Source organism: Scyliorhinus canicula, chromosome 9, assembly GCF_902713615.1.
Source record: "Scyliorhinus canicula chromosome 9, sScyCan1.1, whole genome shotgun sequence".
Lineage (NCBI taxonomy): Eukaryota > Metazoa > Chordata > Chondrichthyes > Carcharhiniformes > Scyliorhinidae > Scyliorhinus > Scyliorhinus canicula.
The window spans coordinates 113,287,203-113,312,836 of record NC_052154.1 but is presented as its reverse complement, the minus strand read 5'-3'; the positions used below and the strand labels follow the sequence as shown (position 1 = coordinate 113,312,836).

General features: G+C 42.2%; 1 protein-coding gene across 5 annotated transcripts in view; it reads right to left on the bottom strand.

Moving 5' to 3' along the window:
- Positions 1-293: 293 nt before the first annotated feature.
- LOC119971619 (PHD finger protein 21A-like) overlaps positions 294-25,634 on the bottom strand; it is a 502,987-nt gene continuing 477,646 nt past the window's right edge. For 2 of the 5 annotated variants that reach the window (XM_038807414.1, XM_038807413.1), the window contains exons 13-17: positions 15,583-15,690; positions 14,493-14,648; positions 13,520-13,595; positions 12,468-12,571; positions 294-3,287 (exon numbers count right to left, since the gene is read on the bottom strand). In XM_038807414.1, coding sequence (XP_038663342.1) covers positions 3,069-3,287; positions 12,468-12,571; positions 13,520-13,595; positions 14,493-14,648; positions 15,583-15,690 — 663 coding nt within the window. In that variant the 3' untranslated portion in view covers positions 294-3,068. The remainder of the gene's footprint in view (positions 3,288-12,467; positions 12,572-13,519; positions 13,596-14,492; positions 14,649-15,582; positions 15,691-25,634) is intronic. The other 3 variants (XM_038807416.1, XM_038807415.1, XM_038807417.1) reach the window with 2 other exon arrangements.

The window sequence follows — 25,634 nt, the reverse complement described above, 5'->3', positions numbered from 1 at the left end:
GCCCTATTTCCCATATGTTAATGTAAGTTGTTGCTGTTGTATCAGATTGAGTTTCATTTCATAGCAAATGCAGGTTCACCTACAGAAACTGTCCTTAAGTATGTTCAAATTGTAATAACTGGGAGTCATCATATTTGCATGATCGAATTGTAACAACTGAGTGTTATCATATTTAAATGTTCAATAAATATCATTGCTCAAAAGCAAAACAAATTTATATGAAATAAAATAATTTCAATATGGGACTTTACATGCAGCTATCTGCTACTTTTGATCTGAATATTAGGATTTTCTTTTCCAATTTGACACCTTCTCTCCACTCCTTGCCATACAGTATCATTAGGCACCACTGACCCAAGCAAGGGGCATGCCTTAGTGTAGGCAATGGACGACTAGAGAGGAAATTGTAGTCAAGCCATAGTCTGTAGGTTCCTAATGCCTGCACCATTATGCTTTCCAGGAGAAAGCACTGGTGATTAAAAGGTAGGTACTTTAGCTGATTTCTCCTCCATTAGAGGCACGTACCATTGCACAATCTTCAACAGCTGTTTTCTCCAGCACCATTCAGCTAATTCAGCATAGACCTCTGATCTGAGTGGTTCTTGAACACTGGGTTTACCAAACAAGTCTCAAGAAGGCTTCTACAAAGTACTCCAACTGAATATATAACTACGAAGTTAGTTTACTTCAATGATCAACAATGACAATTAATAGGTGGTGGAGAGCTGACAATGAGCTGCAAAAGCTATTGACTCGAGTGGTTGCTGAAGATAACTTTAATGAAAGATGATTTGTGAACATTAGCAAAACATGCTGATCAATTTATAGCCTTAAATTCAGGGCCAGCTATTTATTACTATATATTTGACACATACAAAAATTGTGCTGTAAAAAGTGGTATCATAATGCAGGAGGACGACTAAAAATGATTATAATATAGGAAGGAAGGTACATGGCTTATTTGATATTTTTTCTGGCAACTGGTTAGATGAGCGAATCATGATGCATCCATAATTAGTTCAGATCAAGGTCAGCAGGGTAGTGACATCTACACCAACATGTAATGGTCGAACTCAAAAGTGGAAATATTTATCAGCTCATTGCAGTTACCAAATACTAGATATTTAAAGTCAACTTTAAAACAAATTCATCACATACCAAATCTTTAATGTGAATATCAGTTTCTAGCTTCCAACTTAACTAGTCATCTTGATGGTGGAAGTGGAAGAGTCCAGACTGAGAAGAACAGGGAGGGTGAGTATCTTTTTGCATGTGGGAGTGAGGGAAGTACCAATATCAAGGGGTTGGAGAATAAAGAAAAACAGAAAGATTTTGGTTTATATTCAGAAATATTTCTGCAACCATTTTCATTTATTTAAATTATTATTTCAGTCCTCAACAGCGATTATTTGGTTGCAAACTAATTTCGAAAAAACTTTCATCTTTTGGTTTTGAGACAGTTTTCCTTGTTAGCCTGGTGTGTTTTTTTAATCACTTGTGCTGAATATCAATTCTATTAAAAATATCTTTAATGAGAGTTATGTTCCAGAATTGGGTTAAAAACATTGTAAAAGACCATCACTAAATAACAACAGAATATTGTGACTGTTTCTAGGCGAATCCCTCCCTATCCCCATGCCCTTGCCGCAACCCTTTTCTGTATATGTACCATTGTCAGGTTGGGCAGGCATCAATAAGGAAAACTGAATTCCCCGCATAACTGATTTCGAAGAAACTCATTATTAATAGTCTCTTCCATCTGCACATTGTTTGGCTAATAATTACAAATGTAAGTATAAATTGCTGAAATTTTCACCTGGTGCCAAATGTAAAGGCAAGCACACCCTGATATGTGAGATAAGTACAACCAACATTAAATATTAATGCAAAGATAATATAAATTTCCATTCTGGCTGTACTTGCACAACAGACAACAGACTTTTGCATTCTTTACATAACTGATGACCTATGACCGTTTAACTTAACTGATCTTGTTACCTGTGACCTTCAATCCACTTTTCGAAAAGATGGAAATAGTAAGAACTGTAAAACTGTTCCAGTATATTCCCCAGTAAACTGAAGATCGTTCCCTGCAGGTTCAATATAGAAGCATTTGGCAGTTCAGACGATAACAGATTTGTGTTTTTTTTCTTTTTATATATACACAGATTTTTTTAATATATATGTGTATATATATATATATATATATTCATATGTACAGAATCTGCTCAATTTCTAACACTTTAGTTTTCTATAAATCACCTCGTTAGGAAATAAAAGCACTCAACAGTTTACTTGATCTAATTTCTGTAACACTAGGAAGACCTGAATATTTCCCTAAGCTTTAAAAACCCAAAAATCTCAGGACAAATTCAGTCTGTCCTTCTTGTGTCTTTCCAGTGCCCAAGACACTGAAAAACTTACTTGCACAATGAACAAGCACATCACTTCTTTGAAATTAAAAAAGAAATACTCTTCATCATAAGCCATGCATGGTTTTGGTGCCACCGCCTACCAATCCCAATAATAAACCTACAATTCTGTTTTTTGTAATTAAAATAAGAGGAAAATCTCTGTACTTTGTGCTGTGTTCATTACACAATGTACCTGTCTCTGTCTGTACTTTTGATTCAACCTTCACGACTTCAGTCAGTCAATGATTGCTACCGCTCTGTCCTCATGCCTCTGACCCTTTGCATTCTACACAATTTTTTCTCCATCATGTTGCATTGTCTAAATGTCTGCCATTCTGCGCAATTAATCCTGGACTGGGAATTGTGAGAATGCAATTCAAGATCAGGACAGCTCACTAAGTTTCTGCCATTGTTTTCTACCTATTTCCCTGAAGAGTAGACAAACTTAAAACCAAACTGGTGGCAGCAGGCACACACTGGTATTTTCACTTGGCTTGACGCTGGGTCCTTACCCAGCTGGTACTCCCAATATGGATCTATAAGAACACAATCCAGCACAGAATTCCCCTTAAATTGGCAAATCAGGAACCGCCTGTCACAATTTTGTTCCCAGAAAGGTTTACAAGTTGTAGAGAATCCAGCCATTTCTTTCAGCTACTTGGTCTCTGAGTTACTATCACAGTTCACTGGTGAAGAGGCAGTGGTGGGGGAGTTCATGCAGTCTGTGGGGTTGTTGATCGCCTGATCTGTCAGTGTGGCATTTTTTGAGAGCTGTATACCCTGGATCAGGTGGATAAGCCGTTTCACTTTTTCCAACGAGGACTGCATATCTTTTTGCCGGGCAAGTAACGTGTTCTTAGTTTCCATACATTTCTAAAGAAAAGAAAAGTTTGCTTTAGTATAATCAATTGTGGATGCGACTGAAAATCACATTGAATTCCACTTCCATTCCCCATATAATCTTTCAATTCCATTACCCAGATTTAGAATACATTATGTTAGCTCTCATTTTAGTCCTTGGCAATAACCCCGATTATGGCAGATGGAATTCACTGGCAGTAAATGTGACGCAGTCCATTTGATTTTAAAAAGTAATAATTATACTTTGAAGGAGGCTGGCTATCAAACAAGAGCAGGGGGATTTGGGGTAAAGGTTCACAAAACATTAGAAGCAGCACAACAAGCCAATATGGGCATAAAATTATTGGAACACTGTGATTACGACAAGAAGAATAGAATGTAAAGACCAGTTAGAAAATGGTGTGCAGTTTGGGCTTGATGCAATAGAAAGAATGTTGGGGTAATACGAACAATTCAGTGTAAATCCATCAGGATGCTGTGTGGTGCTCGAAAATACAAATGCAAAAACAAACTTGAAAAAAATGGGACTGTCTTTATTGGAGAGAATACGTACTCATTTGATGCTGTAGTTATCCTTTTCCCCTGAGATAAAGGTTTAATAAAATCATTTCTGAATTTAAAGATTGAATCTCCTTATGAATATGTAATTTCATGATTCATATGTTTTAGATCATAGAATTTACAGTGCAGAAGGAGGCCATTCGGCCCATCGAGTCTGCACCGGCTCTTGGAAAGAGCACCCTACCCAAGGTCAACACCTCCACCCTATCCCCATAACCCAGTAACCCCACCCAACACCAAGGGCAATTTTGGACACTAAGGGCAAATTATCACAGTCAATCCACCTAACCGGCACATCTTTGGACTGTGGGAGGAAACCGCAGAACCCGGAGGAAACCCACGCACACACTGGGAGGATGTGCGGACTCCGCACAGACAGTGACCCAAGCCAGAATCGAACCTGGGACCCTGGAGCTGTGAAGCCATTGTGCTATCCACAATGGTACCGTGCTGCCCTTATATTTTAGGAATATAACTTTTGGTTTGGGCATTAAAATTTTGTGAATGTTAAGACAAATGAAAGCATCTGGTTTGAAAAGCTGGATTTAAAAGTAATTGCAATTCAAAGGGTGACCTATATATATTTACTAAGGTCAGAAGTGGGAAAATACTAAACAAAGGGTGACACCTCTCGAGTTTCGTGATGGAGACAGCAAGTCTGCAGCTTTCCCCCAGATCAAAGGGTTTGAAAGCAATTGGTAAAGAAGGGAAGGTCTAAAGTTGGAGGTAATTAGTATAATCTTCACCGGGAACATCCCAGGAGTGCCACATTGACATCGGTAGATTGCAGGTAGTTTTGTGGGGGTTTTGCACAGGTCCATTCGGTCCATCTTGTCCATGTCAGCCTCAGGACACCCAGATGCCCAGGATAAATCTCCGATTTCTCACAGAAAGGCAAATGAAGTGAGCCTGGAAACAGCTTTGGGACAATAAGAACATAAAAACTAGGAGCAGGAGTAGGCCATCTGGCCCCTCGAGCCTGCTCCGCCATTCAATGAAATCATGGCTGATCTTTTGTGGACTCAGCTCCACTTCCGGCCCGAACACCATAACCCTTAATCCCTTTATTCTTCAAAAAACTATCTATCTTTATCTTAAAAACGTAATGAAGGAGCCTCAACTGCTTCACTGGGCAAGGAATTCCATAGATTCACAACCCTTTGGGTGAAGAAGTTCCTCCTAAACTCAGTCCTAAATCTACTTCCCCTTATTTTGAGGCTATGTCCCCTAGTTCTGCTTTCACCCGCCAGTGGAAACAACCTGCCCGCATCTATCCTATCTATTCCCTTCATAATTTTAAATGTTTCTATAAGATTCCCCCCTCATCCTTCTAAATTCCAACGGGTAAAGTCCCAGTCTACTCAACCTCTCCTCATAATCCAACCCCTTCAGGTCTGGGATTAACCTAGTGAATCTCCTCTGCACACCCTCCAGTGCCATTATGTCCTTTCTCAAGTTCCGGCTCCAGGTCACTATTCATGTGGAGTTTGAATATTCTCCACGTATCTGCGTGGATCTCACCCTGGTGAGATACAGGGTCGGTGGATTGGCCAAGTTAAATTGCCCCTTAATTGGGAAAAATAGTTAGTAATTTTGTTTTACTCTTGTACAGTAAAATTTTTGTTTAAAATGTGAAATATTTGCCATAATTCTTAATAACTGGGAATTCCAATATATTTGCAGCAGTTACTAATAAATACTGAGATTGTGAAAATCTGAGCTCGAGGCAGACCTCCATAATCCTAAAATTCAGACTGAAATAGGAGCCAATAAAATATTGCACTCAGATTATTTAACTTAAGTCCATTAATTGAATGTAATTTTTTTTCCATCCAAAGTCTATGATTTCCATTTAGGACTGCTGCCAAAAGAAATGTGACTGTACTGTACATAGTTTTTCATATCCTGTTCTTAAAAGCTCCACAAATTAAGGGAAACTGTGCTAATACTTAAAACAATTCTTATGTGGTACTATCATCTGCTTGAAGATGGAATTTACAGAGACTACATATAGACCATGAACAGGACAGGCGCACTACAAGTACCACTCCATTTGACCTAAAGAGCTTAAAAGAAGAGATTCAATTACACATCCTCTGTTTACACTGTCAAGAATTGAAAGCCACAATTGATCTTCCAGCTGCTAGAAACCTAAAATGAATAAAATAATTCCTATTTTGGTTTCTGTAACTCTAGCCAGGTACTGTATTTACGAACTATAAGAAAAACAGTTGTAGATTCAAGTTCCATGCCAGGGGCTTGAGCAAATAATCTAGACTTGTCAGAGGTGTTGTCTTTCAGATGAGAAATTAAAATTGAGGCCTATCCTCTCAGATAAAACAAATTATCATAGAATTTACAATGCTGAAGGAGGCCATTCGGCCCATCGAGTCTGCTCCGGCCCTTGGAAAGAGCACCCTACCTAAGCCCACACCTCCACCCTATTCCCGCAACCCAGTAACCCACTTAATGGTTACCACATAGGAGGCAGCCATTTGGCCTGTCACATCCATGCACTGTCGGAGAAACTCAGCTGGTTTGATTCCTCTGCCCTTTCTTCATAGCCCTGCAAATTTCCTCTCTTCAGATAATTATCCAATTTCCCTTTGAAAGCCACGATTGAATCAGTTTTCACCACATCTCAAGCACTGGATTCCTGATACAACCACTTGCTGCATATACACTCTCCTGATACAACCACTTGCTGCATATACACTCTCCTGATACAACCACTTGCTGCATACACACTCTCCACTCCCCCCCCCCATGTTGCCATTTGTTCTTTGTCATTCATCTAAAATCATTGCCTTCTGATTCTTGACCCTCCGCCAATGGGAGCAGTTTCTCTCTATTTGCTCATTGAGATTCCTCATGATTTTGAACACCTCTACCCTACCTCCAGACTAATTCCTAGGATGGAGGGATTGTCTTACGAGGAAAGATTAATTAGATTGGGGCCTTTAATCTCTGGTGTTTAGAATAATAAAAGATGATCTCACTAAAATGTACACAATTCTCTCAGAGCTCAACAGGGTTGAAGCAGGAAGGATGCTTTCCTTGGGTGGTGGTGGTGGTGGGGGGAGGGGGGAAGAGTCTAAAACCAGGGGATAGTCTCAGAATAAGGGGAAGGCCATTTGGGACTGAGCTAGGAGGAATTTCTTCACCCAGAGAGTGGTGAACCTTTGGAATTCTCTGCCCAGAGGGATGTGGAGGACAGTCATTGAGTATGTTCAAGACTGTGATGGATTTCTACAGATTAAACACATTAAGAGGTACGGGGATAGTGCAGGAAAATGGTGTTACAAAGTAGAGGATCAGCCCTGATCTAATTGAATGGGGAGTGGACTCGAAGGGTTGAGGGAGTGCTGCATTGTCATAGGTGTCTGGTATTCCTGACCCTACTTCTTATGTCCTCCTCTTAACTTCCTCATCCCCAGCTTTTCTCATCCATCCACATAATAGAAGTCCCTTATCTCTGGAGGCATTCTTGTACATCTTTTCCCTAATGGCTACACATTCTTCCTAAGTGTGGTGCCCAAAGTGTGCAGGCCACACATGTCAGGCCCTTTAAGCTACCACACACAATCAAGCAAAAAAATGTAAAGGGCCTATGCACGTAAACAAATCAGCCAAACACTAAAAGATAAAGAGAAAAAGGATATGCTGTTCAGGATACACGAATACGCATTCAATCATTGGAACAATAATGATTAAAGATAAGTTTCTGTTGTGTGTGGACATAACTCAAAACAGTGAAACAATCCATTACCTTCTTCCAGTGTGGAGCATTAAGTGCAATAAAAATAGGACGGACTTGAGTTATTGTACCTTGGTGAACAAACTTACACTGGCTCAACTCAAATTAAGTTAAACTCTATCCCTATTTAAAGATGCAACCACCCTTTCAAAAATTGTGTTTCAGTCAGGTGAATAAAGGAATATGAAAGAAGCGATGGAACTAGTGAAAACAGGTCTCTAGAGATTATGATTTGCCTAATGCAGAATGCATGGGAAACAATTCTTCAATTCAACCCACTTATATTTCACATAAAATTAACTCATTCAATGTTATTTTTATAAAAATAACTTTATGCAAACTTTTGTAACATCGACTTGGAGAAAACAGGAAGTAGCGGCTGAGTGTATACAGTCATGCACATTCCTTATTCAAAGGCACAATATACTACATTATAGAACATTGAATACACTGCTACTCCGAATTTCAGTGAATCCCATTGACATTTATATTTATTCTGGAAAATAATCAGACATAAGCAATCAGGAAGTATCATAAACAAAAGCAAATTACTGCGGATGCTGGAATCTTAAAAAAAATGTTTTAAGAGTACCCAATTTTGTTTTTTTCCAATTAAGGGGCAATTTAGCGTGGCCAATCCACCTAGACTGCACATCTTTGGATTGTGGGGGTGAGATCCACGAAAACATGGGGGAAGAATGCGCAAACTCCACACGGACAGTGACCAGGGCCGGGATCGAACCCGGATCCTTAGCACTGTGAGGCAGCAGTGCTAACCACTGAGCCACAGTGCCGCGGATGCTGGAATCTGAAACAAAAATAGAAAATACTGGATAGAATCTCAGCAGGTATGGCAACATCTGTGGAGAGAGAATGGAGCTAACGTTTAGAGTCTGAATGACTAAAGCTCACGACAGAAATATCATGATAGCTTTCCTGAATCTAAGGATTCCACGTTGGTGGTGTGGTGTTCAGAATGGCTTCAGCTGGTTCAGCACCATTTGTGACTCCTCAAATACTGGAACAGTCAGTGCCCATATGCAGCAAGACCTGATAAATCTTCAGGCTTGGGCTGATAAGTGGCAAGTAACATTTGCACCACACAGGTACTAGACAATGACCATCTCCAACAGAGGAGAATCTAACCATCTCTGCTTGACATTCGATGATATTACCATCGCTAAACCCCCAACTATCAAAATCCTGAGGTTTACCATTGACCAGAAATTGACTGGACAAGCTATATAAATACAGTGGATACAAGAGCAGGGCAGAGGTTGGAAATTCTGTGGCGAGTAACATACCTCCCAAAGCCTGTCCATCATCCACATGGCACAAATCAGTGTGATGGAATGCTCTCCAACACCCGCTTGACATCATGCAGGACAAACAGCCTGATTGATCCACACCTCATCCACCATCAACGCACAGTGGTAGCAGTATTTAACATCCACAAGATGCACTGCAGTAACTCACCAAGGTTCATAGACATAGAATTTACAGTGCAGAAGGAGGCCATTCAGCCCATCGAGTCTGCACCGGCTCTTGGAAAGAGCACCCTACCCAAGGTCAACACCTCCACCCCATCCCCATAACCCAGTAAACCCACCCAACACTAAGGGCAATTTTGGACACTAAGGGCAATTTATCATGACCAATCCACCTAACCTGCACATCTTTGGACTGTGGGAGGAAACCGGAGCACTCGGAGGAAACCCACGCACACACAGGGAGGATGTGCAGACTCCACACAGACAGTGACCCAAGCCGGAATCGAACCAGGGACCCTGGAGCTGTGAAGCGATTGTGCTATCCACAATGCTACCGTGCTGCCCACTAACTTCAACAACACCTTCCAAACCGGAGACCTCTACCACCTAAAAGGACAAGGGCAGCAGATGCATAGGAGTACTATCACCTGAAAGTTCCCCTCCAAGTCACATACCATCCTGACTTGGAACTATATCGCTCCTTCACTGTTGCTGGGTCAAAATCCTGGAACCCCCTTCCTAACATAACAGCATTGTAGGTGTTTCTACACATATGGACTGCAGTGGCTTAAGAATGCAGCTCACCACTACCTTCTCAAGGGCAACTGGGATGGGCAATAAATTGGTCTAGCCGGCAACATCCATATCCCATGAATCAATCAATAACAAATGGCATAGATAGGACATAAATACTGATTCCACCCGAGGAATTCAACCTAGTTATTCAGATTCTCAATAAGATCAGGGAAATAATCCACATTCACAAGGAAATTGTTCAAATTTACAAGCTGGAACAAAAATACATTGTGGAATTTGGGTATCCACCCTGGCTTGAATGTATATGAAAGATTTTTTAGGACCAATTTCCTCAGATTAGTATTCGGGCTTTTCAGTGAGAAAGTCAAGATGAAAATATGAACAGGAATCCTTAAATCTCAACTGATAACAATTTAATTGCTTTTGCTGTACCAATATTAAAATTTATTTAATCTGTATTGCTGAGGGGTGTGGCATTAACAAACTTTGACGATTCTGGCAACTCTGTGACAAATTGAGTTTCAGCTTTAACACTATTTTAGGTTATTTCATCCAAACTAATGTTTGCTAGGGTTCTGGTATAAGTACTCCATTTGTACCACCATAGGACTTTACACATATACAAGAGACCAGATGGAGTTACCTAACAGATGGCACTTGACAATACAGCACTCTCCCATTACTGCACCAAAAAGTCAACCTAGATTTTGTGCTCAAATCGGGATGTGAACCCATAACCTCTGACAGCATCAAGATGCTATCATTGAGGCAAATAATTATTCTGCCTTAACCTCAACTTTCCTCATGCCATGTTGTCCCAGTTAGTGAGCTAACCTTGTGACCCTGTTGAAAAAGCACAACTGAATTTTCAGGGAAGAAAAATCATTGCACACTGTAAAAATTAAAAATTTAAAGAGGTGACATTATTTATAGGAACGGGGGTGGCACGGTAGCACAGTGGGTAGCACTGTTGCTTCAAAGCTCCAGGGTCCCAGGTTCGATTCCTGGCTTGGGTCACTGTCTGTTCAGAGTCTGCACGTTCTCCTAGTGTCTGTGTGGGTTTTCTCCGGTTTCCTCCCACAAGTCCCGAAGGACGTGCTTGTTAGGTGAATTGGACATTCTGAATTCTCCCTCAGTGTACCCGAACAGGCGCCAGTGGCGACTAGGGGCTTTCACAGTCAGTTCATGGCCATGTTAATGTAAGCCTACTTGTGACAATAAAGATTATTTTTTTTAAATTGAAAATTAGATGAACATTTGTGGTGTTGAGTGGTCCAGGCTGATTGTCTTCAGTTTGGGGTTTGAAGTCTACTACACTTTTATTGTAATTCTTCATTTTTTCCTGTGGATTTTGACCACTCTCACACACTCCCTAGTTACTGCACTGTAAGAAAGGGAGCTCCAACACAAGCATGTGAACAAACTGAAAACAACTTATAGAACCCAATCCGTCACTGAAAATTCACCCAACTAATTAGTCAGCAGTCCTGTTGTGAAATATGAAAGTGCATTCTTTCAGTTAGGAACACATGAGCAACATATGAACAAGGAGCAGGAGTAGGCTATTTAGCCCCTCGAGCCTGCCTACCCTCTCTTCCTTACCAAGAATCTATCCACCTCTGCCCTAAAAATATTAAAAGACTCTGCTTCCACCATCTTTTCATAGAGAGTTACAGAGACCCTCATCCTCAGTGAAAATTTTTGTCTCATCTCAGTTTTAAGTGGGCAAACCTTTACTTTTAAACAGTGACCCGCTAGTTGTAGATTCTCCCAAGCATCCTTTTCACATCGACTTTCTAAACCCCTCAGAATCTTTTTTGTTTCAATCAAGTAAATCTCAGCAGCAATGTAGAAAAATAGTTAGTTAATGCATGAACACTATATAAAGGGGTTACAACTACACTTGCATGAAATACTCTTTGCAATCATGCCACAAACATGTCCCACAAAGGCCCTTTGAGAAAAAGTTTTTGAAGCATTGGATTTACCCATCGAACTAAACAGACTTGTAACTATGGTTCTCAAGACCATTATCTCATCTTAAAACTTTCCTGTTTCAATGTTGTTCAACCAACAGTGAGAGAAAATAAAGTCTGAATGATTGATTCACTAGTTCCACTTCCTCCCTTCAATATATCAGATGGTTATGATAGCCCTATCATCCGACTCACCCAATTTGTTGTTACCTATATCCTTCAATTTCCAGTTGGACATGCTGACAAAATGATTTGTGGATTGAAACACTGCAGCTTTAAATTTTTATAATTGATACACATGAAGATCTGTCTTGCCACCCCCACCAAACAAAAGATAAATACTCCATCCCCATCAGTTTTTTTTAAAACATCCAGTTTCCAAATATGGGGAGGTGGTGGCGTATTGTTATTGTCACTTTACTAGTAATCCAGAGACCCAGGGTAACGCTCTGGGGAACTGAATTTAAATCCCACAATGGCAGATGGTGAAATTTGAATTGAATAGAAATCTGGAATTAAAAGTCTAATGATGACTATGAAACTGTTGTCAATTGTTGTAAAAACCCTTCTGGTTCACTAATGTCCTTTAGGGAAGGAAATCTGCCATCCTTATGTGGTCTGACCGACATGTGACTCCCGATCCACAGCAATGTGGTTGACTTTTAAAATGCCCCCTCAAGGGCAATTAGGGACAGGTAATAAATGCTAGCCCAGCCAGCTACGCCCACCTCCCATGAAAGAGTAACAAAAAACAAAAAGCTGTTATCTTTCAGAAAATGCTCTCTTGTGCTTCTTTTTATCTTTATCACCACGATTTTAACTTTCTAAGTCAGAGCAAAGTTCTCTTGTCCATGGAGCTTGTGTTACTCACCGATATGAAATTGCTCAGCTGTTTGACTTTCTGTTCCAATTGGTCTCGTTCCTGCTTTAGCTCCGCACTCCACTTCAACAATTTCTGTTTTTCCTCTTCTTTTGCTGCAGAAGAGAAAATAAAATTTGAGAACCTACAATACAAAAAGAGCAATATTCAAAAAAATTCACAATTTTAATTAATATTCAAGATCATCTAGCAGCAGAAAAATGGGGCACAATATTTGAAGAGGAACTGTATTCATCTGAATGGACATATAATCCTAGAATTTAAAAAAAGAATAAGTACCCAATTCATTTTTTCCACTTGAGGGGCAATTTAGCGTGGCCAATCCACCTACCCTGCACATCTTTGGGCTGTGAGGGCGAAACACACGCAAACACGGGCAGAACGTGCAAACTCCACACAGAATGTGACCCAGAGCCGGGATCGAACCTGGGACCTCGGTGGCATGAGGCAGCTGTGCTTACCACTGCCCTACCATGCTGCCCATAATCCTAAAATTTAACAGGATGCTGCACATTTGATGTCCCACAATGCTCTTCTATTTGTGTATTTGAGCTACTTGGTGGGCTACACAGTAACACTTATGTTCAAACTACCAAAGTAGAGAAGGGAGAAAAGGAGGGGTAAGACTACACAAAATATCATGAAGGGAATCCTGCTGAGATTTTCCCAACACATTGACTTCAAATGAAATGCAAACCATCATGGTCAGGAAACCCGAATAGTTTTATTTTTGCCATTAAAATCTGTACATATTTTGTTGTAGTGCAAGTTGCATTGCGCCTCTGAAAGCCAACATGATTTTCCTAAACAAGTGAGAACACTGTATTTGATTGTTTTAATAAAGTAACCTGTGACCCAGACTATGGTGAGATGACGATTCAGTTTTCAAGCAGTGCCCTTTACAGGACCATCTGTTTCAATGAATATCCATGCAATGATGCCCAAGGGAGAAAGGGTCAATCCAATTCATAGCTGTTTTGATATATACTCAACATTGAGCCAATATTGCTTGAAGATAAACTCAAAGAATTTCAAGCTCTTACCAGCTTTGTAGGCAATGTAAGAATGTACAATAGCTAGTGTCCCAGGCCACGGGATAGCTTCTTCCTTTTTCAGAATCTAAAAACAAAACGTTTTCAACAGTGATGGATAGAACATGCCACTTGCTTAAACTCTTTTCAGCAGATGTTAAGACTGCAAATAAAAACAATTTGTAACTGACTTGAGTGACAAGAAAAGACTTGTCTTTACGTAAAGGCTGGTCAATCCGTAAAGTACTGAAGTAAACTTAATCTTTGTAATTTTCTTTCTCTTAGTATTAAGGCTTAATAGGATACTGTTTGCATTTCAATGAAAGGAAATTAAATGTATTTAATCATTGTTTATCAACAGCACTGTCCAAATTGTGCCTGGGAATGCACATGACAAATGGATGACCATGGCAGAGAATAAACCGGTTAGTCTTTGTGCTCGGTGGTGGTATCAGATATTCTCAGTCGAGGTGTAGCAGATTGAGATGCCAACAACACGCCTTAATCGCAGCCACAAAAGGTGCAATATTTCCTTGACTGCACACCCCCTATCCATAGATCCATCTTCAGAAAGCTTGGCAATCTAGTGCCCCTAAGTTTTAAATTAAAGCTGGTTAAGGTGAGTAATAGATTTGAATCTGTCCAAACTGAATTTCACTCTGGATCTTTAACAGCTTCTTGACGGCATTCTCGATGTTCTGAAATATTGCTACATTTTAAGTCAGGAATAATAAATTGATCATTGTAAATCCCAATAACCAGAGAACAGCCAGAAATGGTAGTGTCTGGTTCATTACTGATTTTATTAACTTATTGTCCTGAATTATATCTATGTGTATACCCTGGAGTGTTGAGACACTATATGCATAATGGAAGAAAATTAAAAAAAAAGTAAATCCCACCATAAAAAAATTACAAAAACAAAACCCTACAACTAGAGCTATATTAGACTAAATTAAGTCTAAGGCACTTTCTAAGCCCACACCTGCTCCTGACATTTGGGACAAATCCACATTCCTTTGGGAATGGCTTTTAATGGCGGGTCCAGGCACTCCAGGTGATACACACGAGAACAAGTGTCACACATCAGCAGCTGTCCACTACGTCGACACACAGAGCAGAAATCCTCATGGATGTCACCCTATCAAAAAACAAAGTTACATAATCATTTACATGGCTTACGTTATAATTTTGGGTTTTAATTTTTGCGACAGTTATTATTTTAGTGGCTCCCAATATGGCAGACACAAGCCTAAATAAATACATGGCCCAGGCACTATGACATCTATAACACAAGGTTCTGAGGAGATCCAAATTTGGATCCCCATCAGAGCTGAATTTTCCACTCAAGCTTTTTTTAATCCAACCTCAACCATGGTCTCGGATGAAAGCAAACCTGGGTCGGGAAGGGCCTAACTGTACCACTCAAATGCAACACTTGGTAGATCAACCAAGGAGTGGCACTGACTGAATCTATGGAGATGCCAAAAGGCTGGACCGCAAATGAGACAGGTGGAACTCAAAATTGTGGAATTTGAAATGTTCTTTCTTAATCATTTTCCTCTTCCTTTCAGGGTTATTACAGATTTAACTGCAACTTTATACAAATTATTTGAGAATAACAGCACAGCTAATTCTGGACCTAATTAAGGTTTTATTAATTACATCAATGGATATTATATGAACTACTAATAAGATACCTTATACAACACAATGTTCTTTACTGTAACTTAAAAAATCTGAAGAACTAAATAATAAAATGAATGAATGAGTAAATGAATAAATAAATACAAATAACAATTGTGATTAGGTTGCACTGTGGACAGGCAGTTGAAACAGGTTGCATTTCCCTCCAAATAAATCAATCAGTTTTCCCATCCACTTTTTGCTTTATATGCCATTCTAAATAGATCTTTAGATCTATTGCAGGTCTGTACCAACTTTGCCAAACAGTACTTTCCAGTCCAAGCTGCCTTTACTTTTGAATCCTAATCACCTTTGAAATAAAAATCTCTCTTCAGGTTCAGTGCTTAAAGAGATCCTGACACGTTTCAAACAAATATAAATGCACTCACAGACAAAGTTGTATTTTTTGTGATGTTTTCAATGTCGTTTGTCTCATCTTGTATCTTGTTGACAGGGCCCCTTTGTAAAGTAGCCCTTGTGGCTAAATAGGGCAAACCCTAGTTAAAGATGTTTTAAAATAAAAAAAAAATTAAAATAAAGCTGTAATTGTCCATTCGTGGTTTACATCTAGATTCTTCTACGAATTGTTACTGGATTTAATTGTGGTGTTGTTCCAATAACTTGCTAGTGCACCAATTACCTTCTATTTGCAACAAATGTATTAATTGTCACACACAGCAAGCATGAATTAACATATATTTCCTGTTGTGATTTGGGAAGAATCATTCAGTTCTCAATGAATAGACACTAAGTTCAAGGGGAGATTAAATACTCCAACTAAATGTTACTTGAGTTTAAAAATTAAAGTTTGTTCCCGAAGAATGGACAAAATATCTCCTCTGACACCCAAAAACTTGCAATTATATAGCACTTTTAAATAAAAACATTCTAATAGAGATTTCATTGGCATTGATTTAAAAAACAAAACTGTGACTAGGAGAGGAGAGAGGAGGCTCATAGTTAAGATTTAAGTTGTGTAACTAGAAAAAAAAAGCTTCAAGAATGTCCCCCCATGAATGCAACATCAACATTACTGTTTTTGCTACTTCCAGACCAAACTTTGTGCAAACAATGTACTTTTTCCTGGACCATATTGAGAGATTATTAAAAATCAAATTCAAAGTACTTTACAACTAAAATTTACTTTTAGTTCTGGGCATCAAAAAATTATACAATATCAGAGAATTAATATCACAGAATTTGAAATCATTTATCGCTGACAAGAGTTTGTGTTTATATTATCTGCATCCATCAACATTTCATATTAAACTTCAAAGGGAAGATTGAATGATAAAGTCAGTCAAGAAAAGTTCATTCCTCTTGTACATTAACTCTCCCATCTTAGCGTACAATTAGATCGTAAGAAACCCCAACATTTCTACCTCTACTAGCCTGCAGATTATTCCAAATATTTACTGAAGTATTCAAAACATACTGTTAGAAATAGAGTAACAGTAATGGAGTGCAGTAGTGACAACTTATTATGGGTATGTGAGTGAAACAGAAAGATACATGTGATAAGGAGTTTTTATATATTTTAAATCATCACAATCATCAATTATTGTATTTTTTCCAAATGATTTCAAAGCACATCTTTAATCAGCTGCATGACATGGCGATTAGAAAAGCAAATATTCTTCAAGTTTGCCTTTACAAATAAGCTAAGATTGTACTACAGTGACAATGTGCTGGAGGATTAAGCCCGTGTCTTACACAACAAACTCTCATTCTCAGTGGTTAATCAATTTTCCAGGTATTGTATGGTCTATTGATTCCTTGGGCATACCTTACAGAACATAGGAACAAGAACATGGCTGATTTGTGACCTAACTACACGTTCGCACCTTTTCCCTATATCCCTTAATTACTTTGGATTTCAAAAAATTATCAATCGACACTTTCAGTGGCAGCCATGGAATAGGTAGTTGCACATTTGGCAGCTCCCGTTCGAGGCGGTCTTTTCGGTCCTATTCCCCGTTTGTTGGGTGGATATCTTGGTGGAAAACAATACAGAGGTGTTGGGAGGAAAGTAAAGCTCCACTGGTGGGGTCAGTGGATGAAACCACGGACCAGAAGTGGGTCAAGAAGGAAGGAACTGTTGGAGCAAGAGATTCTTCATGCGCCACAGGTGAAGATTGCGGAAGGAAAGGGTCGGCCCTACCAGCCCAATGGGCTACAGAGCAGCTGGTGAACTTCTTGAATGAGAAGTTTAGTCAGCAGAGGAGGGAAGCTCAGGAGGACCTGGCTAAGGTGGTAGAACTGCTAAAAATGGGGATCAATCAGGTGGAGCAGTGGCTGGAGACCCAGAGCCAGGTGATCCAGAAAGTGGAGGCGGCGGTGGGGGAGCACGAGGAGCAGCGTCACTCGTTGGCGCCCGAGATTGGGATGTTGCGAGAGACCCAGAAGCAGCTAAAGGATAAGGTGAAGGATGGGGAGAACTGCTCCTGGACACAAAATAAAAAAATTGTTGGGATGCCAGATGGTATCGAGGGAGCGGACACTGGCTCGTATGTAGCCAAAATGCTGGAGCAGCTGATGGGGGAAGGGGCCTTTGACAGGCCACTGGAGGTCTACCGAACACATAGGGCGATGAGGAAGTTGCAGGCGAACAAGCCGCCGAGGGGGATGGCGTGGAGGCTCTATCGATTCCTTGACAAGGAGAAGGTTTTGCAGTCAGCCAGACAGACGAGGAAGTGCACCAGGGAAGGCAATGAGCTCCGGTGTACCGAGACCTGGGTAAGGAACTGGCTAAGAGGAGAGCCGAGTTCAACCGAATCAAGGTTGCCCTCTTCAAGAAGGGGGTGAAGTTCAGGATGCTGTACCCATCCTGCCTCTGGGTGACTTACAACCTCCATGAGCATTATTTTGGGGCACCAGATGAAGCAATTTGAGAGACAATGAACTGGCATGAGGGGGAGGACATTGAACTCTGGAGGAAGTGTGAGGAGATATTGGTTCTTTCTGTCTCTTTGCTTTATTGTTTGCGGGTTGTTGATCAGGGGAGAACCTCTCTTCTTTGACATGTTTTTTGGGGGGTACTGTGGAGGGCAGCTTGGAGAACGTGGAGGGTGAGTGCACCTTTTTCCTATTTCATTGTTATTTGCACTGTGGTGTGCGAGCAGGGAGGGAAATCAGTGCTAGGTAGGTGGTTTGACACCTTGGTGGGGGCTGGCAGGCTAGTTTGGCGGGTTAGTTAACGAGCGCAGTGGGAATGAGCAGGTGGTTAGTGTTACAGAAGGGGATGGGAGCGTTGCTTTGTTTAAGGGGGGGGGCTGATGACAAAGGTGAGACTGCTGTGACGCAGTAAGAAAGGAGGTGGTGACGGGGCAGCAGGGTAGCATGGTGGTTAGCATAAATGCTTCACAGCTCCAGGGTCCCAGGTTCGATTCCCGGCTGGGTCACTGTCTGTGTGGAGTCTGCACGTCCTCCCCCTGTGTGCGTGGGTTTCCTCCGGGTGCTCCGGTTTCCTCCCACAGTCCAAAGATGTGCGGGTTAGGTGGATTGGCCATGCTAAATTGCCCGTAGTGTCCTAATAAAAGTAAGGTTAAGGGGGGGGGTTGTTGGGTTACGGGTATAGGGTGGATATGTGGATTTGAGTAGGGTGATCATGGCTCGGCACAACATTGAGGGCCGAAGGGCCTGTTCTGTGCTGTACTGTTCTACGTTCTATGATGGACATCCGAGGGTGGGCCTGGGGGGTCATGTGACTTGGGCCGGAAGCTGGCACAAAAAGGGATATGGTTAATCGGCAGGGGAGGGGGCTCCCCCGACCAGGCTGGTCACATGAAATGTGAGAGGGCTGAATGGGCCAGTCAAACGGTTGTGTGTTCGTGCATTTGAGGAACTTGAAGGTGGACATGGCCTTTCTGTAATAAATGCATTAGAAGTTCGGGGACAAGACTAGGCTAAGGAAAGGCTGGGTAGCACAAGTCTTCCATTCAGGATCAGATATAAAACGTGAGGGGGTGGCAGTGCTGATAGAACAAGCAGGTAGCATTTGAGGTGGGAAATATAGAGGCAGTTTCAGGAGGAAGGTCCGTGACGGTGAATGAGAAACTGGAGGGGATGCCAGTGGTCTTGGTGAATGTTTATGCCCCAAGTCGATTATGGCGGGAGGGGGACTTTAATACACTTATTGAGCTAGGTTCGGACAGGTCGAGTCCGCTGTCGGCGGTGGCGAAGGAGCTAAAGGGGTTCATTCCCGCATCAATTTGCGGGAATCAAGGATTTTCACCCGGGGGGGGGGGGGGGGGGGGCGCGGGGCGGTCCAATCCGAGGGTGGGGGGGGGGGGCTGCTTTTCAAGTTGAGGGACTGGAGGAGTAGTACGAGCTGCCCAGTGGGAATAGGTTCCGGTACTTATAGGTGAGGGATTATGTGAGGAAGCAGGTGCCATCCTTTCCCGATCTGCTGCCCTGGGGCTGCGGGATAAGGTGGTATCGAGAGCAGGAGTGGGTGAGGGTAGGGTGTTGCAGATTTAAAAGGAGTTAATGAACTGGGATGGAGCCCCAATAAGAGAAATCAAACGGAAGTGGGAGGAAGAGTTCCGGGGGGGGGGGGGGAGAGAGAATGGAGGTTGGATTGTGGGAAGCTTTGGGGAGGGTATTTGCATCTACGTTGTGTGCTAGATTTAGCCTTATTCAATTCAAGGTAGTGCATAGGTCCCATATGATGATGGCTAGGGTGAGCACGTTCTTTGAGGTCATGGAGGATAGTTGCGGGTGGTGCGTGGGGAGGCCCGCGAACCATGTCCATATGTTTCGGGCATGTCTGAGGCTGAAGGGGTTCTGGCAGGGGTTCGCAGACGTAATGTCTGACGTGTTGAAGGTGAAGGTGGCCCCGGGTCCGGAAGTGGCGATATTTGATGTGTCGGAAGATCCGGGAGTCCAGGGGACGGGAAAGGTCGATGTCTTGGCTTTTGCCTCCCTGGTAGCCCGCTGAAGCCGGGGGTGTGGGTGAGCGACCTGGCGGAGTTCCTAAGGCTGGAAAAAAATTAAGTTCGCCATAAGAGGGTCAGTGGATGGGTTTGCCCGGAGATGGAAGCCGTTTATCGATTTCAAGGAATATTAAGATATCAGCAGGGTATTTTTTTAAAAAAAAAGATCAATCTCAGATTTTAAATTAACATTTGCCCTAACATCAATTGCTGTGTGCAGAACATGATATAAAAAAAGACAACCGTTTGGCTCCTCGAGCCAGTTCTTATTCAATAAGAGTCGGATTGTGACCTCAGCTCCAATTTCCTGCCTGCTCCCCATAACCATCAACTTTCTTGTGGATCAAAAATCTGTCTAACTGCTCGCAGAGAAAGAGAATTTAAAACACTAATAATCCTGTGAGAGAAGAAATTCATCATTCCCATCTTAAATAGGAGACCCATAATTTAGAAACTGTGCCCTCTCATTCTGGATTAACGCGGGGAAACATCCTCTCAGCAGCTAGCCTCAGAATCATATATCTCACTAAGATCACCTCTCATTCTTCAAAACTCCAATGAGTAAAGGCCTGACCTGTTCAACCTTTCCTCATAAAACTAGGAAGATACTTAAGTGGGAAATTAAGAGGGGCCATGAAAAGTCCTTGGCAAGTAGGATTAAGGTAAATCCCAAAGCTTTTTATTCACATGTGAAAAGCAAGAGGGTGGCCAGGGAAAGGATTGGACAACTTAAGGACAGTGGGGGGAATCTATGTGTTGAGCCAGAGGAAATGGGCGAGGTACTAAATGCGTACTTTGTATCAGCGTTCACCAAAGAAATGGACTTTGTGGAAGATGATTCTTGGGTAGGGTGTATGGAGAGTCTGGGTCATGTTGACATCAAAAAGAGGTGGTATTGGGTGTTTTAAAAGACATTGATGTAAAAAAGTCTCCTGGGCCGGATGGGATTTACCCCAGAATACTGAGGGAAGGAAGGGAGGAAATTGCTGGGGCCATAACAGACATCTTTTTAACCTCATTATAATAATAATCTTTATCGTCACAAGTAGGCTTACATTAACACTGCAATGAAGTTACTATGAAAATCCCCTAGCCGCCATATTCTGGCGCCTGTTCAGGTACACAGAGGGAGAATTCAGAATATCCAATTCACCTAACAGCACGTCTTTTGGGACTTGTGGGAGGAAACCGGAGCACCCGGAGGAAACCCACGCAGACACGGGGAGAACGTGCAAACTCCACACAGTCGGAGTGCAGCTTGGGAATCAGGTAGGTGTTGTAACTTAGGTTCCAGCGGCCTTCATTTCCGGGAGCGGGAGAGAGAGAGGCAGTCGGAGTGCAGCTTGGGAATCAGGTAGGTGCTTAAGTGTTTTATTTTTACCTGTATTTAAGTTGGGCGGTTGGTCACACCGCAGATTAGGATTGGTGAGGGAGACAGGGAATAGGTGACCAAAAGGCAGAGAAAGAGCAGGAAGGCAGTGCAGGTGTCCCCTGCGGTCATCTCCCTCCAAAACAGGTATACCGTTTTGGATACTGTTGGGGGAGATGACTCACCAGGGGAAGGCAGTAGTAGCCAGGCTCATGGCACCGTGGCTGGCTCTGCTGCACAGAAGGGCGGGAAAAAGACTGGCAGGGCTATAGTCATAGGGGATTCAATCGTAAGGAGAATAGACAGGTGTTTCTGTGGTCGAAAACGATACTTCCAAATGGTATGCTGCCTCCCGGGTGCACAGGTCAGGGATGTCTCAGATCGGCTGCAGGACGTACTGAAGGGGGAGGGTGAACAGCCAGTTGTAGTGGTGGGTGCATATAGGCACCAACGATATAGGTAAAAAAACAGGATGAGGTCCTACAGTCAGAATTTAGGGAGTTAGGAGATAAGTTAAAAAGTAGGGCCTCAAAGGTAGTAATCTCAGGATTGCTACCAGTGCCACGAGACAGTCAGAGCAGAAATTCAAGAATAGTCAGAATGAATACGTGGCTTGAGAGATGGTGCAGGAGGGAGGGGTTCAGATTTCTGGGACATTGGAACCGGTTCTGGGGGCGGTGGGACCATTACAAACTGGATGGTCTACACCTGGGCAGGACTGGAACCAATGTCCTAGGGGGTGCTTTTGCGAACACTGTTGGGGAGGTTTTAAACTAATGTGGCAGGGGGATGGGAACCAGATTAGGAAGTTAGAGATCAGTAAAGAGCAGCAACTAAAGCCAGTAAGGTACTAGATAATAAACTCAATGTGACTAAGGGGAAGGGTAGACAGGGAAGAGATGATGAACGCAAAGGGACAGGTGGTCTGAGGTGCTTTTGTTTTAATGCGAGAAGTATAGCAGGTAAGGCAGATGAACTTCGGGCTTGGATTAGTACATGGGAATATGATGTTATTGGTATTACTGAGCCTTGGTTGAGGGAAGGGCAAGACTGGCAACTAAATATCACAGGGTATAGATGCTTCAGGAGAAATAGAGAGGGAGATAAAAGGGGTCGAGGAGTTGCATTACTGGTCAGAGATGATATCACAGCTGTGATTAAGAAGGGCACGATGGAGGATTCAAGCACTGAGGCAATATGGGTAGAGCTAAGAAATAGGAAGGATGCAGTAACATTGTTGGCACTTTGCTACAGGCCTCCCAAAAGCGAAGTAGAGGTACAAATATGTAGACAGATTATAGAAAAATGTAGGAGCAATAGGGTGGTCGTGATGGGAGATTTTAACTTCCCCAACATTGAATGGGACTCGTGTAGTTTTGGAGGTGTAGATGGAGCAGAATTTGTAAGGAGCATCCAGGAGAGTTTTTTTTAGAGCAGTATGTAAGTAGTTCAACTCGGGAAGGGGCCATACTGGACCTGGTATTGGGGAATGATCCCGGCCAGGTGGTTGAAGTTTCAGTCGGTGATTACTTTGGGAATAGCGATCACAATTCCGTAAGTTTTAGAATACTCATGGACAAAGACGAGAGTGGTCCTAAAGGGAGAGTGCTAAATTGGGGAAAGGCCAAGTATAACAAAATTCGGCAGGAGCTAGGGAATGTGGATTGGGTGCAGCTGTTTAAGGGTAAATCCACATTTGAAATGTGGGAGTCTTTTAAGGAAAAGTTGATTAGAGTGCAGGACAGAAATGTCCCTGTAAAAATTAGGGCTAGAAATGGCAAGATTAGGGAACCATGGATGACGGGTGGAATTGTGAGACTAGCTAAGATGAAAAAGGAAGCATACATAAGATCTCGGCGACTTAAAACTGATGAAGCTTTGGAGGAATATCGGGAAAGTAGGACAAATCTCAAACGCTCAATAAAGAGGGCTAAAAGGGGTCATGGAATATCTTTGGCTAACAGGGTTAACGAAAATCCCAAAGCCTTTTATTCGTATATAAGGAGCAAGAGGGTAACTAGAGAAAGGATTGGCCCACTCAAAGACAAAAGTGGGAATTTATACGTAGTCAGAGGAAATGGGTGAGATTCTTAATGAGTACTTTGCATCGGCATTCACCAAGGAGGGACATGACGGATGTTGAGGTTAGTTTAAATGGATGCTTAGGTTAGTTTAAATGGATGTTTAAATACTCTAGGTCAAGTCGGCATAAGGGAGAAGTTTTGGGTATTCTAAAAGGCATTAAGGTGGACAAGTCCCCAGGTCCGGATGGGATCTATCCCAGGTTACTGAGGGAAGCGAGGGACGAAATAGCTGGGGCCTTAAGCACGGGTGAGGTCCCGGAGGACTGGAGAATTGCTAATGTCTCTTTGTTTAAGAAGGGTAGCAGGGATAATCCAGTGAATTATAGACCTGTGAGCTTGACGTCAGTGGTAGGCAAACTGTTGGAGAAGATACTGAGGGATAGGATCTATTCACACTGGGAAGAAAATAGACTTATCTGTGATAGGCAGCATGGTTTTGTGCAGGGAAGATAATGTCTTACAAATCTAATAGAATTCTTTGAGGAAGTGACAAAGTTAATTGACGAGGGAAGGGCTGTAGATGTCATATACATGGACTTTAGTAAGGCATTTGATAAAGTTACCCACGGAAGGTTGATGGAAAAAGTGAAGTCGTATGGGGTTCAGGGTGTACTAGCTAGATGGATAAAGTACTGGCTGGGCAACAAGAGACAGAGAGTAGTGGTGGAAGGGAGTGGCTCAAAATGGAGAAAGGTGACTAGTGTGTTCCACAGGGATCCGTGCTCGCACCACTGTTGTTTGTGATATACATAAACGATCTGGACAAAGGTATAGGTGGTCTGATTAGCAAGTTTGCAGATGATACTACGATTGTTGGAGTTGCAGATAGCGAGGAGGACTGTCAGAGAATACAGCAAAATATAGATGGATTGGAGAGTTGGGCAGAGAAATGGCAGATGGAGTTCAATCCAGGCAAATGCAAGGTGATGCATTTTGGAAGATCTAATTCAAGAGCGGACTATACGGTCAATGGAATAGTCCTGGGGAAAATTGATGTACAGAGAGATCTGGGAGTTCGGGTCCATTGTACCCTGAAGGTGGCAACGCAGGTTGATAAGAGTGGTCAAGAAGGCATACAGCATGCTTGCCTTCATCGGACGGGGTATTGCGTACAAGAGTCGGCAGGTCATGTTACAATTGTATAGGACTTTGGTTAGGCCACATTTGGAATACTACGTGCAGTCCTGGTCGCCACATTACCAGAAGGATGTGGATGTTTTAGAGAGGGTGCAGAGGAGGTTCACCAGGATGTTGCCTGGTATGGAGGATGCTAGCTATGAAGAAAGGCCCTGATTGAGGACTACAAAATTATGAGAGGTATGGACAGGGTGGATAGCAACAAGCTTTTTCCAAGAGTGGGGATGTCAATTACAAGGGGTCACGATTTCAAGGTGAGAGGGGGAAAGTTTAAGGGAGATGTGCGTGGAAAGTTTTTTACGCAGAGGGTGGTGGGTGCTTGGAACGCTTTGCCAGCGGAGGTGGTAGAGGCTGGCACGATACCATCATTTAAGATGCATCTAGACAGATATATGAACGGGCGGGGAACAGAGGGAAGCAGATCCTTGGAAAATAGACGACAGGTTTAGATAAAGGATCTGGATCAGCGCAGGCTGGGAGGGCCAAAGGGCCTGTTACTGTGCTGTAATCTTCTTTGTTCTTTCTTCAGACAGTGACCCAAGCTGGAAATTGAACCTGGGACTCTGGAGCTGTGAAGCAACAGCGCTACCCACTCAGCTACCGTGCCATCCAGCGACAGGTGGGATCCCAGAGGACTGGAGAATAGCTAATGTGGTACCATTGCTTAAGAAAGGTAGCAAAGATAATCCAGGAAACTGTAGCCCAGTTGGTAGTAGGTAAATTAGTGGAGAGAATTCTCAGGGACAGGATTTATATCCATTTGGAAATAAATGGACTCATTGGCAATAGACAGCATGGTTTTGTGAAGGGGAGATTGTGCCTCGCTAACTTGATCGAACTTTTGAAATGAAATGAAATGAAACGAAATGAAAATCGCTTATTGTCACGAGTAGGCTTCAATGAAGTTACTGTGAAAA